At 53.2% G+C, this 15,013-nt stretch overlaps 1 protein-coding gene across 1 annotated transcript; it reads right to left on the bottom strand.

The window, feature by feature from the left end:
- Nucleotides 1–3,071: 3,071 nt before the first annotated feature.
- MON1A (MON1 homolog A, secretory trafficking associated) lies at nt 3,072–14,141 on the bottom strand. Its single transcript, NM_001015623.1, is given in 6 exon segments — nt 3,072–3,370; nt 3,463–3,610; nt 4,640–5,405; nt 6,382–6,867; nt 8,133–8,272; nt 14,024–14,141. Coding segments are annotated over 5 exon segments (1,668 nt in total). The 5' UTR covers nt 8,260–8,272; nt 14,024–14,141; the 3' UTR covers nt 3,072–3,229.
- Between the last annotated feature and the right edge of the window lie 872 nt (nt 14,142–15,013).

Genomic DNA, 15,013 nt, shown 5'->3' with positions numbered 1-15,013 from the left:
GGCTGTGATTTTGTGCAGGGTGGGAGTAGGGGAGTCAACCCAGGTCTGCTCTTGCCATCTCTCAGCATCTTCCCTTTGGGAACTACACCCCCCAACACTGGAGTGTCCTGGGGGACATCTTTAGCCTGATATCCCCCTCAGCCAGGTGTACCTGGGCCCTGGAGAGAGGGAAAGCTTCACAGAGTGACCCTAGGTTGAGTTCTGAGTGACCTGTGAACTGTGAGTCCCAGAGATTTGGAGGGTAAGAAGTGCGGGTGAGGAGAGGAGACAGCCCAACAAGATTCAGCCTGGCCCTACGAGAACCTCCTCCACTCATCTCCAGCCTATACTCCTAGTTCCTCCTTCCAGGAACACCTTTTCCCCTTCCTTCTCTTGCAACGTACGTGGCATCTCCTCCAGGAAGCCTACCTGATCTGGGTGGTGCCAAGTCCATTTTGTGGGTGCCATACTCCCTGTGCTACACCCACCCCAAAACAGTTCACTCTGAATAACTTACACCCCCCTTCACCGATTCCTAATTCGGGACTCCCCTACCCCTCCAGACTGGAGCTCCTGGAGCAACTGGGGGGAGGTGGGGAAGAGCACAGGGTGGCCACACCCAGTGCTGGAAGCATACTGCACCTGAGGCAACATAAAAAGGCACTCCCTTCTCTAACCTGAATTGCCCGGAAATGAATAGACACCTTCAGAAATTATGGCACCATTCCTATATTCCACAGTCAACGTGTCTAAAAGGTAGTCAAGCGAGACAAAACTGAAATAAAACGTTCCCTGCCTGGCACCGAGGCATGGGTTCTTGGGACCTCCATCCTGGCTCAGGATATTGGGAGAGACTTCTAGGAATTGGGAATAAATTTCAAGGGCCTTCCCTGGTCACCTGTTTGGGAGTGGGGAGTGGGTGTGCAGGAGTCAAGTTGATTCTCTGCTGCCATCATGCGGCCAAGCTGTTGACTGCCTCCAGGCTGGCATCTCCTCTCAGGTAGCCTAGACTTTGGACAGCAACCCTGGTTTTGGATAGAGTGCCCTTTCCTCCCTCCTCATCTGCTTGGTCTGTGGGAGGGGAGCAGGCAAGCCATGTGGGGGAAGTCAGCTAATAGGGCCTTGCAGTGCTGAGAACAAGTGCTTTTCTCAAGGTGAATTCACAAGGCCCGGCCAAGGTTCAGCTTAAGTACCTACCCCACTGCCCTTGAAAAGAGTGCTAGCCACTTTGCCCTCTTGGCTCTCACTTCCCTATGAATGCTACCACAGAGAACTGGTGCCAGACTCCTTCTCCAACCCAAAGATCATCCTGGTGGTGGCAGGGGGATCTCTCTAACCACAAAATATCCAGATCACTCTGCAGCTTAAAAATTTTCAATGACTCCCCATTGCCTGAATTTTCCCTGGAGTTTGAGAACCCTGGGCCTTAAAGACTCCTCCAGCTTCACTATAACCCAATGAACCTGTCATACCAGTTTCTTTACCATATCTAATTGTGACTCTCTCTTCCCACCCCCACCCAGAATAGGTGCTGAACTGCAAGAAGCTGGGAGCCCTACAGAGATCAGGGCAGCCAGCAGGGACACTGGGGGGCTGACCACTGACCCAAAAGAACACCAGTAGCTGTCAGAGACAGGTAGCCTGGCATCACCTTGGCCCCAGAGACGGGTTTGGTGCCCTGGCCAAAATTCAGGGAAGTAATAAAAACAGGAAACGGGTAAAAAAGAGATGCAGGGCATGTGCAGTGTGAGTGGCAGCCACTAAGCCTCTGGCTGCTCCATAGGTGCTTCGGGGTCTGGGCAGGTAGCCTGCTGCCTAATCCATTCTAGTATGATCTGGGGTGAGGCCAAGGGGTGGGGCCAAGGGGAAGGGCTATGCTGCCTTTTCCTGGGACAGTAAGTGAATCATTCCAGTGCATCCTTGGCCCATGCCACCCACACAGACACATTCTCTAGCATGGGTTGGTTTTAGTGACAGTGTCTTGGTCCGGCACTCAGACTGCATGAGGGTGATTCATTCTATAGTCTGAAGACCATATTCCGTGGACACTATTCTCCCATAAGTATTTCTGAGGTCTTCTGCTTCCTTGGCCAATGAGATGGTTAAGCTATGGCATAACTTGGAGAGCCTCCAGCAGGAAGGTAGAGGCTTTCTGCACTGTGCCTTGGGCTCTGTCCAGAAAAGTTCTCATGGTTGAGTGAATGGGGCTGGGCCTTCACTTCTGAGCCTCCTGGGATGTTCATGGTGACCCATGTAGGCTGGGCCGTGCCAGGCATCAGGGTGACTGAAGAGGGCATTGGCTGTTCTTCTTAGGGCAGGATCCACTCCTATCCCAGAGGTCAGCTGGGTCTTCTTTTAGGTTCTCCAGCTTACTCTTGAGGCAATCCTGAGGAATGTGCTGGCTGGAAGTAGGGGAGCTGAGGTGGACAGCCTTCATGAGGGAGCCTAAGCTGGGACGTTTTCCCAGAGGCCTACAGCCGCAGCAAGGCTGGACTCTGACTCTGCCTGTGCTTAACACTAGGTCACCTCACCAAGGGCTCCCAGCCATGCCAGGGCTCAGACCCTCCCCACTTGGCTGTACCTGTCTCACTCAGAGCAGCCCCTGCTGAACAACAGCAGCCCCTTAAGCAGAGCGTCAGCCAGGGCTCCCAGGTGGTTGGGTAGTCTTTGGGGGCACACAACTGGGGATCCCACCAAGGAGTGATAGGGGACACACCAGGGGCTCAGACTGGGGTGGGGGTGGGGCTTCGCAGGGAGTTTGGGGGAAGGCCCTTGGGGTCCCAGAGAACTCTTTACATGTGGCAGGACTCCAGCTGAATGAAAACAGCCCAGCCCAGGGGCAGACTCTGAGTGCATGTGATGCTGTGCAAAGGAGGGGAAAGAGAGGCTCAAATGTGCATGTGCTAAAGCAACTGTATGCCAATAAAATTTAAAAAAAATAATAAAATCAAATAAAATCATAAGAGAATTCTATTTAAAAATGTGCATGTGCCCCTGTACATGGGGAAGCACGGGCAGGGCTTAGGGAGGAGGAGCCAGGATTTGTATGTGAGTGAGAGAGGCTGAATGAAGGAACCAGTGACAAGGCCCCTCAGTGTCTTCCCCAAAGCACTTTAATGCACACACCACCCCACAGTTGCTGCCTGCTGCAGCAGGGGGAGGGGGAGCAGAGAGGCCAGGGCCACCTGGAGGCTCCCACGGCTTCCACAGCCCGATATGCCTAAGAGGGCTGCGCCCACACACATTCTCATCAGTATGTGAGGGGCGTGAGGATGAAGAGGCGGTCTTCCTCTTTGCGGATCCAGCGCATCAGTTTATGGATGGCACTGACGGCCGACGCCTTGGTCCCCAGTGGGCTGTAGCACATGTAGAGCTCAAAGGCGCCCGTCACCTGGAGGAGGGGGCACAGGGTGGTCATCCAGGTTGTCTAAGGACCTTGCCCAGGACCCCGAGGCAGCCCAGCCCACCGCACGACCACCTTACCCAGGCCAGGAGGTTCTCGTTGGGGCCGGTGTAGTAGATCGTCTTCAGGGGGCGGGAGGCATTGTGGGCGCGGCTATGCAGGTACTGGTAGAGGCCCAGCAGCCGCTCCTGCTCCTCTTCACTGTCGTAAGGGGCCTCAATCTCAGGGCTGGAGATGGGGGAGTGGGTTCACAAAGGAATGACTCCCACTGGCTTCTCTGGAAATCCAGAAATGCCTATTCCTAGCCAGGGAGACTCCACCATGTGGCCTACCTTCCAGATGCATCCCACCCACCGCCAAGCCACTGTCTCCTCCCTGCTGAAGACTGCCCAGAACAGGGGTGGGCGTGGGGTGGGGTGGGGTAGAGCCCTGGGACTGCAGCCCTCTTCTCCCCTCGCCCCCAAGTTCATGGCAGCTTTGGGGAACCTCCCTCTGGAGAAGCCAATCTGAGTTTAGGTGTCCTAGAGAGAGTGAGGAGAAGGCAATGGCACCCCACTCCAGTACTCTTGCCTGGAAAATCCCATGGACAGAGGAACCTGGTGGGCTGCAGTCCATGGGGTCGCTAGGAGTCAGACACGACTGAGCGACTTCACTTTCACTTTTCCCTTTCATGCATTGGAGAAGGAAATGGCAACCCACTCCAGTGTTCTTGCGTGGAGAGTCCCAGTGACAGCGGACCCTGGTGGGCTGCCGTCTATGGGGTCACACAGAGTCGGACATGACTGAAGCGACTTAGCAACTTAGCAGAGAGAGTGATAGGACGGGAGGAGAACTGAGTTGGGAACCCCCCGGACCAAAAAGGGGGTAACAGGAGGATAGAATAGGCCTCATCAGCCCCAGGCTTTCTGTTGGAGGAAGTGGAGGAGTCCTGCCTGCCGGCTGGACCAAATTGACCCCTAAGGCAGAGTAGCTCCAGGGCCAGCAACCCAGGAGACCTCGGTGAAAGCTTCCTTCCCTGGGTGAATTGGATATTTCAAGGCCTTTTGGGAAATGAATGAAGTAGAGAGGTCTAGGTTGATGGGGAGTAGGGTGATAGGGGGTGGGGTTCCCTAGGGTCAGAGTCAGACAGACACATTAAGTCGGCTCATTCCCAGAGGGGTGGTCAGCTTCAGGACTGCATCAGGGCTCAGGCCCAACCGGCGCCCCCTCCCCACGCCCCTGTCTCCCTCCAACAGAGTCCCCAAGGCCCACCCTCACCTGGTGAAGAGTCCTGAGCTCTTTGACTTATACAGGAAGTGGCGCAGGTCGGGGACGCCCACCTGGGCAACACTGTAGTAGGGCGTGCGCAGTGCCTCCCGGAGCGCCAGGTGCGCTCCGCGCTTCCGCAGGCGCTCCTGAAAGCGGCGGCGGCAGTCAGAGACGGCAAAGAAGTCCTCGCGGTCGGTGGAGACGAGCAGCAGGCAGAGATCCGTGTCAGGCTCCAGGTAAGAGATGTGTGCGTGGAAGAAGCCGGCTGCGTTGAATTTGGGCAGGCACACTGGCGTCCAGGCCTCGCCCTCGCGGAAGGACGAGGAGGAACTTATGAGGTTGAAGAGCAGGTGCAGGTCGATGGGATGCAGGAATTGGTCCTTGCGGCGCACGAGGGCCACGAGCTGGTTGCGCGCCAACAGGATGGAGAAGACCAGGCTGCGGGCGCGCGCCTGCTGCAGGCTGGCACTCACCACGTCGCGCACCGCCGCCGCCAGGGGCAGGCAGCGCGCCGCCCCCATCAGGAAACTGGGGTCTCGCGCCATGAGCTGCAGTAGGTTGTCCGTGATGCGCTCCGAGCCCGAGAGCAGGCGCCGCAGGTCATAGTTCTGCTTCTGCTGGAAGATGTGGCTCAGCTGCGCGCCCGTAAGCAGGCTTAGGATCTGGTAGTAGATGTAGAGCAACTCCTGAGCCAGTTCCTGCGCCGACTGCCGCGTGCGGGCCACCGCCACCAGCACCAGTGGGCTCCGGCGCACGAACACTACCTTGTAGCCATCTGATGGGGGTGGATGGATGGAGGTGGCATCAGCTTCAGCCCCTCTCCCGGGAAAGCCCTCCCGGATTGGCCTGGCCCAGCACCCTCAGAGCCCCGCTTTCTCGGCTGGAGCCTGTCACTTTCGGGCACGTGTGTGTGTGTGTGTGTGTGTGTGTGTGTGTGTGTGTGTGTGCTGAGTCGCTTCAGTCGTGTCCAACTCTTGCGACCCCACGGACTGTAGCCCGCCAGGCTCCTCTGTCCATAGGATTTTTCAGGCAAGAATACTGGAATGGGTTGCCATTTCCTTCTCCAGGGGATCTTCCTGACTCAGGGATCCAACCCAGGTCTCCTGCACTGCAAGCAGATTAGTTACTGACTGAGCTACCAGGGAGTTGACTTCATAGACTGGGACCAGCTAAAACATAGGAAGCACTTCAGGATAGTGTGTTTACATATTCTTGGGACTTCCCTGGTGGTCCAGTGGTTAAGACTCTGCCCTTCCACTGCAGCAGACTTGGGTTCCATTCCTGGTTGGGGAACTAAGATCCCATATGCCCTACAGTGTGCCAAAAAAATAAATTATTTTTTAATAAATTAAAACAAAAATAGAAAAAAAAGCATAAAAAATGGAAAGAAATTTTTTTCTTTAAATTAAAAGAAAATCCTCAAATAAACAAACAAAACCCACACACTCTTTGGTTACGTTAAGTGGCAAGAGCTGGGTGGACTCAAGACCTGTGATTTTTTGGTCAGCTCCCCAGGCTTCTTACTCTAAGGGCAAAGTCCATGTGCAAGCCACCTTTGAACCTCACAACAGCTCTATGAGGCAGTCAGTGTTGTTTCCCTGTGTTCCCAGATGAGGACCTGGGGCTCACTGAGGTGGAGGGACTTGGTCACACAGTATATCCCAGCCCTCTAGTCCCTGGGGGTCCAAAACCTGGTGTGAACGAACTGTGTGGCCAGGGAGACCTCTCAGCACCCCCTCCAGGGGGCTCACCTGCATGGATGGAACGGATGGCATTCTTGTCAGCCTCTAGGAAGGACACCAGGGCCACCATGACACCCATGGTGCTGGAAAGTGCCTCCTCGGACCCGTAGCGTGAGTACACAGGCTTCCCCGCCTCGCTCAGCACAAAGACATGCTTCTGGTGCCGTCGCCAGGCCTCAGCAGCCTCTTCCTCATCCCCTTCGCCAGCGCCATCCCTTGGGGGCTCTGTGGCTGGTCGCCTGGCTGCCCCTGGGGACTCTGGCCAGTCCTCAGAGCTTCCTGGAAGCATCTCCTCCTGCAGGTCTCGGGCAACACCTGTCAGCTGAGTGCTCAACTCACTGAAGTCCTGGCTGATCTGACGCATGTCTGTAGCCAGAGGTGGGGGACCCCCAGCACCCTCCTTGGGGCTCTCCCCAGAAGCCGCCCCATCCTCTGATTCAGTCAGGTCCTCGTAGGAACGGGCGTGGACGAACATGGCGCCCTCCTGTCCGGCACCTGGCAGCCAAAAGCACTGGAGCTTAGAGTGGTACCTGCTGGCAGACTGATTCACCAGCACAGCGCCCCATACAGTACTCTAGCTTGACTGCCTGAGGCAGTTGTGATGAGGCAAGCCACTGTTCCCTCCAGCTATAGTCTGCTACAAGTCATGTGACTTACAGCTCATTGGTCTCCTCACACTGGGAATAAGACCCAAACCCCTCCAGGCTGAGGTGGTGGCTGGTTTCTGCCTGTCCCTGTCACTCTCATCTCACAGTCCCTCGCCCTCTGCTCTTTGAATACCCTCACCTACCTCCGGGCCTTTGCATCTCCTGTTCCCTCTGCCAGGAAGCCTCCCCACCTCTTCCCAGACCAGCTCTCCCGTCACACTTCAGCTCTCAACAAAGATGTTAGTTATCCCTGTCACCTGACCCCTAGCCCCACTCTATCATATACCCCCTCCTTGACTTCTCATGGGGCACCTATCAGCTATTGCCCTTCCCCACAACTGCAGTGGAGTTCCCCCTCAAGGGCAGGAACCTGGTTGTTCATCGCTGTGTGCCCAGTACCTCACCTTGTGCATGTAATACCCGCTGTGCTCAATGAATCTCTCTCCTTGGGAGATGCCTCCCCAGGCCCATGCAGGGACCCATAGCTCTGAACCCCCTCCAGTGGAATGCTCTCACTAGCCTGCAGCTCCTCCAAGGCAGAGACCAGGTTGATCTTCCTTTACTGAGGTTTTTTTTTTTTTTGGTACAAAATAGTTTAAGAGTTAAGTTTTGAGTCTCTATTATGAGTTCAGCACTGTACCAGGCATCAGGGTACAACACAGGTACCCACAGCTCTGTGTTCAAAGAGCTCCCGATCTTGTGGATGAGAGAGATGGGCAATACCTACACACACAAATACAACCCTATAAAACTAGTGTTCTATACAGAGTGTGGTCAGAGCAGGCCTCTCTGGTGAGGAGATGACATTTAAGGTGAAAGCTGAGGGAGGGAGAGGGAGCCAGGCAGGGACCTATAGACCCAGGAAAGAGAAGGAAAACCCACATGGGCAGTCAGATAGCACAGGGCGAATGGCACAACATTAAGTGGAGAGGAAGGCCGGAGGCAGACTGAGCCTGGATCCCTCCAGTATCCCCAGCTCATGACAAATAGTCAGTGAGGGAGTGAACACGTGCATGAATGAATAGGAGCAAAAGAGTGGCTGGAAATCGAGACTGCCCAGGAGGCTGCTCTGGCTGTGAGCTGGCTGGGGGTGCCCGAGGACCCTGCCCGTACCTGGCTCCATCCCCTGGGCCAGTCCTGGTGTGGGGCTCTCTGCTCTCTCCACACTCTGCCCATCGGAAGGCGCCAACGTGCCATCGGGGCCTTCGCTGCTTCTCTTCCTCTGCATGTCAGCGGCCATCCCTTGGGCTCTCCTGTGGAGCAAACAAAGGCATCATTGAGGGCAAGGTGCTAGTGGCAGGGCTCACTGGCACAATTAACTGTGCTTAAGTACAGAAAAATACCCCTCACCAGGACCCAAGTAACTCAGACCTCTAGGGAATAGGTTCTGTATTCAGAAGGGCATATTTGCCCTTCGAAAAAAGCATGCGCTTCTTTGGATGATTATGAAAGGAAGAACACATGGTATCTATTCACTGTATAAAACTTGGAAAATAGAAAAAAAAAAAAAGAAAGAAATGTCACCACTGCCCCACCATTCAGGATCTCTCACTATTCACATCTTAGTATATTTCTTTCTAGTGTTTTAAAATTTTTTTTAATTTAAAAAAATATGTATTTATTTGTCCACGCCCTGTGGCATGTGAGATCTAGTTCCCTGGCCAGGGATCGAACCCATGCCCCCTGCATTGGAAGCACGGAGTCCTAACCATTGGACAGCTAGGGAATTCCCTCTACTCTTTTTTAAAACAATGTATATAAAATGTTATGTATTTATCTATAAACTGATAATAGCAGCTAACCCCCCTAAATGCCACAGTAGCATGCTAAGGTTATGTAGATTTTTATCCAATTCTATCACTCCCTTCTGAGGAGGCGCTCTTGTCAGGCTAGCTTTACAGGTGAAGGAACTGCAGCTGAGAGAGTATAAGCACCTCCTCACTCAAGGTTGAGACAGGAAAGAAGAGCTGGAGCTGGGAACTGAAACCATTCTATATCCTGATATTTTCCCTTGTACATCCTACCATAAATATTTCTCTATTCAAAACTCGAGTTGACCGATCAGTTCCTTTTGATATTTAAGCGCTAAGAAAGAAGTGAGTCAGAGCAAGCTGGCTTATCTTCAGGCCTGAGCCTTGTTTTTCCACTTGCATTTTGCATCTATTGAATCTGGCACCAGGGCTCCCCTTTCCAGTCAAAACCAACTATGGCCAAGTGGGTTCTCAGTGCCCATTTGATGGACACTGAGGAGAGATGCAGCCTGGTCTCTGCAGGAGACACTGAGGAGAGATGCAGCCTCAGGGTCAGGGGGATGTGGCCGAGAGTGGATGTCAGGGATAACGAAGTTGGGTGGACTGAGGCTCAGCCGCTATGGCCCCAAATGACAGGCTGAAGGGTCTTCATTTGGCAGGCAACATACCATCTACAGGAGACAGGTTCCATCTGAGGCATTGACCCTTTAGGGGAGACAGATTTGTTTGGGCTAGAAGGGCAGCAGAGATTAGCCAGGGACTCATGAGGCAGGCACTGCAGGCAGGCCCAGGGCCTGGGTAGGGCTGCTGTCAGTGTGAGCACAGGAGACCCTGCCCCTCCTGGGGCAGAGTCCACAAGAAATAACTGAGGCTTGTCCCTTTACTATCTCTGTCATCTTGGGTAAATGACCCCACCCTGAGCCTGGCATGAGGCAGGTGCTCAAAAACGTTCATGAAAAGAGTGATTTTAGGGAAGCAGCATCACCATCACTAGCATTGGTGTAGCCCCAGCTTATCTGTATCTCAGACCTCTCTTTCTGACCACCCTCTTGACTAAAAGAACTGATTTTCAAGCTATTCTTCTTGTCATCTTTGTGGTAAGCCATGGGATCCTTTCTTCAAATTAATCTTTTACAGAAGCTCAATGTGCAGAACAGACGGACAGGGAGGCAGGGGCCAGAGACTGGCCTGATGGCCATTCCCACACTGCTCCTGGAGCACCACGGCCTAAGAGGGGGGACCACTGGCCAACAGCATCACCCCACACAGAGTGTGCTTTGAGTAACCTTGAAAGGAAGTTTATTTGGGAGAACATCTACCTTTGGGGATTTTCTAGGCCCACCCAAGCCTGTCCACCAGGGCACTCAAGAGTGAGGTTCCCAGCGAGGGTCAGAGCCCAGAAGACCAAGGTGTGGGCCACCTTGTTTGACAAAAGGCCAGAGTAATTAAGACACTGCGTGGCCTCAACAGAAACCTGGGGAGGCATCCAGAAAGGTCTCCTTTGAAACTGAGACCAAGAGAAGCAAGCCAAAACAGGCCAAAACAGTCACCGCAACACCACAGAGCCCGGGGCAGTGGATGGGAAGGCAACTAGAGCATGTCCAGGTCTAGAGCAAGAAGACACAGCCAATACCAGGAACCCTGTAGACCATTATTCCACAAGCTAACGTAAAAGTCAAGGTGGGGTCTGCGTTGCTGTGTAAAGAGAATGACTGTAGACAGATGAGTCTGTCCAGATGCAGGCAGAGGGGGAGCCAGGGATTTTGGACCTGGCTCCGTAGATGGAGATCTAGACTGGGATGTGCTTTTTTCTAAGGAGAGGGTCCAGAAGCATTGCTTTAAGTGCACATGCCCCACATTTCTATGTGTACTCACTTGCCCACTCCCCTAGTCGATACCTTCACATCATCTCTCTTCTTAAGCTTCCATCATCTTCTCCCATGCTCACTCTCAGCTCTATCAGTGAGAACCTTCCTTCTAGTTCACTGAGGAAACTGAAGTCACAAAGAGAACTTCCAAGCTGCCCACCACCACCTCACCTTACCTGCCAGACTCTGCCTTCCTTCTTGCTGAAGATGCACTATCCTGGCTCCACTGAGGGCTAACGCCTCCACTCCAGCCCATCTCACCTACCCAAGCATATGGCTTCAGCAGCTGTCGCCTCCCCCTCAGATCATCACTGTTCCCTTCTTCCCTATCCATCACCAATAGACTGTATTTCAATTAAAAAAAAAAAAAAAGTTAAATGACCAAAAAAAAAAAAAGGTGGGCAACAGATATAAAGTTATTGATTCTGGACAGAATGTCCAACTTTCATGAAACATATTACTGATGTTCAGGGGGAACCACCTGCAATCAGAATCTAACCAATCTCATCACCTCCACCACTACCACACTGGTCCAGGCCAACATGATCTCTCTGGCAGATGGTTGCCACGGGCTTCTAACTAGTCTCCCCACTTCTGTCCTTGTCCTTGGAGAGTCTGTCCTTCTCACAGCACATAAAGTGATTGGTTTGAAACAGAAGTCAGGCCATGTAATTTCTTTGCCCACAACTCTTTAACAGTCATACCTGACCCAGTGAGAAAGCCAGCTTCTTCACAGTGGTGTACAAGAACCACTGTGCACACGTGCTTCCCCGCACCACCACCCCTAATTACTTCTTCGGCCTCATCTCCTATTCTTGCCCCTACTCGCTCTGCTTCAACCCAGCTTCACTGACTTCATGGCTTTCCTTAAGTATAATGTGGCTTCCCTGGTGGCTCAGCGGTAAAGAATCTGCCTGCCAACGCAGAAGACGCGGGTTCTATCCCTGGGTTGGGAAGATCGCCTGGAGAAGGAAATGGAAACCCACTTTAGTGTTCTTGCCTAGGAAATCCCATGGACAGAGGGGCCTGGTGGGCTATAGTCCATGGGGGTCACAAAGAGTCTGACACAATTTTGTGACTAAACAGCAACAAGTATAGTGTAAACGTAATTCCTGAGTATTCTTTCACTTTAGAACTTCACTCTTGCTGAACTTTCTGCATGGACCATACCACTCTACTTCTCTCCTGCCCCCCCACCTCACTACTTGGGCAAATATCTACATGAGTCACTCTGTCACTTCCTTCAGGTTGATGCTCAAGAGGTACCTTATCAGAGAGGCTTTCCTGGAATATCCTGGATTCTTATCTCCCTAGCCCTATTTTATTTTTCTACATCGAAGGTCACCCTGTGAGCTGTCGCAAAATGTCAGCTCCGTAGGCAGGAGGATTTTAATTAACACTTGTCAGATAAATAACTTTGGAAGGGAGAAGGTGAAAGTTCCTCAAAAAACACCCAGCTCCCATGTAGCCTGAGGAGACTCCAGCCTGTGGGGAAGACTTGTCCTCAGTGTTTGGGGGAAAAAAACGGCTCTGGAGTCAGAGGGACCGGGATTAACCTGACTTGATTTTATGGCTCAGCTTTCTTACCTATGAAATGAGGATGATGATAGCATTGATTCACTGGGTTGTGTGAGGATTAAATGAGATAAAGTATGTAGCTTGGTTACTCTGAGACAGAGTAGGCATGTACTCACTCAGCTGTCTTTAGTATATCATGATTATGTTTAGTTAACATTCAGACCGTGTGCACCTGCACTTATACACAGGTCCAGTGGTCTCTGGAATATAAATTAGGCCTTAGAGATTGCTCATCCTGAGCCAGGCCTTCAGTGAATAGGCCTGGGAAAATGTGCTTCTGACCTCGTGAAGCTAGGTGGGCTCTGACCTGAAATGACCCATCTGTGATGCTGGGACAAAGAGATGCCTTTGGGCCTAGGGCTGGGAGTTCCTCCAGGCTCCCTGGTTCTCCATCCTGAAGTGGCGGGACAGACCATTGGTTCTCTGCTGCTCCCAGAAATCCCTCCCAAGTTGAACTCCTTTTTGCCACATGCTCCTGCTCTGTAGTCTTGTGCCTCTGACTCAAAGACTCAAACAAGGGCCACAGCACTTATCCAGTGTACTGAGGCCCCACTTCCCACTGACCCCACTAGACTTCAGGTAACTGAGCTGAATACCAGCATAACCGAGTAGTACTCAACATGGTACCTGCATGGAGTGAGGGCAGGGTCAGCTGCTTGGGGCTAGTGTGCACCTCATTCCGAACAGTTCCCCGACCACTTAAGACCATGCAGTACCTCAAGATCTCCAAGGCCAATCTGGGGATCCAGTCAAAAGCCCTGAAGAAACAAACAGTTCCCTGGACACTTAACACGGGAAAAAATTAGGCAGAGAGGGTGAATGGCTCACAGCAAACCCCACCCCAAACCCTATTGGAGCCATAACCTGTGTGGCAGAAGCTCCTGGGTGGCTGAAGCAGTTAAGCAAGAGAGGTCTCTTGGAACCCGTCCCAGAGTCTCCCATGGGGCCCCTTCTTTGGCGGTCTCTCCAGAAGCCCCCAGGGCTTGCTATTTTCCCCAGAAGTGCTCTGCTGTGCCTTTGAGCAATGTCACCAAACAAGTTAGCTCAATGAGCCCTTCCGGTATGCCTCCCTCCTCTAGGTGCCTGGTCTGGAGAGTGGGAAGGCCTGGCAAGAACCCCTCCCTATTGGCTCCCTAGCACTCTTGCTCCCTCTTCCTGCTTAGATAGTGCCCTAATCTGCCTTGATGCTTGGGAAGTGGGCGGTCTGGGACAATGGTGCCAGGGTGCTTGGTTGTGTGGCAGACAGGGTCCAGGTCAGGCTCTGCTGTAGCTGCTTCAGGAGGATGTCTACTCCGTGGTGAGAGTATAGCCTGGTACTTGCCACTGGTGGTGACCACTCTCCTCTCTGACAAAGGCTGCTCACCCTCCCGCAGCAAACTCAGTTCAGAAAGGGGTGGCTCACCAGGTACAAGAGGCAGCTTGGTTATCCGAGCCAGGGCACCCTTGAGAGCAAAGTCCCAAGCCGCAAGACACCTTCAGAAGCTGCCTGCTCACCCACCAGTCAACCTCTGCCAATCTTTGAGAGTACTCTGCCCGGCCGAATCTGTGTGCGTTAAGTGTGGGCGGGTACTCTTTGGCCACTGCCCGCTATAGGACTTTGTCCTTCCAGCCAAAGGAAGAGCTCCAGGCCTCGCTTTTGTATTCCCCAGCTGGGAACCAGCTAAGGGACCCTAGAGAGACCCAGTCCTCCTACCGCAAATAGCAACGTAGACGGTAGGGGCCTCGTCTTCAAGCCCCTCCCTCCAAAGATGACAGCTCTCCAGTCTCTCGGCGCCCCCAGGCCACGTGGGTTGGCAGTCGGACTCACCTGTTTCTCGGGGAAGGGGGTAGGGGGAGAACACGGAGATTGCCGGTCACTGCCCTCTGCCGGACCCCCGGGAGGGCACGGGTATCCGGCCCGGCCCAGACTGATGGCTCAGGTTCGCAGGACCACGGCCCCCTGTGGACGCAGACATGGCCACGGCGCAGGCCACCACTCCCTCCCACCGCCCCTTGCCGATTGCCGGTTCAGGAAGACAGCATTCGCCGGCCTCTCGCGGCGGAGGCCCGGCTCCAGTAGCTGGGCCGGGCCCTGCCCGCCCCTGGTGTGCATTATGGGAAATGTAGTCCGCAGTGCACGGCCGCCGCGGGGTGGGGAGGGTCGCGGGTCTGGGCAGAGCCCCGGGCTGGGCCTGACCCAAGCCAGGGGTGCCCGCATCCCGCTCCGCCTTCTGCAGGGTCCCAGCCAAGCTCAGACACCTCCCCAAACCCATAGCCCCGGGTGGACCGCAGGCCCAAACTCTCCAGACCTTCTGCCCTAGCGAACAAGAGGTTTACTTCGAGGAAAAGAGACTTTCTTTCCTCCCTAGCGTAGTTTCCTCCACTAATTGTGGAAGGACAGTGCAAGTTTGGGGGCTGGATAAATGTCATAAGTGAGCCCGGCCACACTGGCTGTAAAGGATGTAGGCACACGGTTTGATGCTAAAAGGACATCTTTTCAATCACATTTTAATATATGAGTCTCTAGAATGGTAGTTCTCAATTCTGCACATAGAATGACCTGGAGAACTTAAAACACACAAATGCCTGGAACTTTTGATTTAATTGGACTGGGATGGACTCACACATCCATATCTTTTTTAAAACTTCCCAGGTGATTTGCCAGGGCAAGGAAACTCTCCTACGAACATTTGTGATTTCCTAGAGACAAAGTGATTTAAAAAACAAACAGGACAACATAAAGTTTTCCCAACAATTTTATTTTTGGAGAGTACTTTAAAGAAATCAAGTTAAGGATTAACAACGATACTGCTCATGT

Source organism: Bos taurus, chromosome 22, assembly GCF_002263795.3.
Source record: "Bos taurus isolate L1 Dominette 01449 registration number 42190680 breed Hereford chromosome 22, ARS-UCD2.0, whole genome shotgun sequence".
NCBI classification, from domain to species: Eukaryota; Metazoa; Chordata; class Mammalia; order Artiodactyla; family Bovidae; genus Bos; species Bos taurus.
This window is presented reverse-complemented; position numbering and strand designations above follow the sequence as displayed.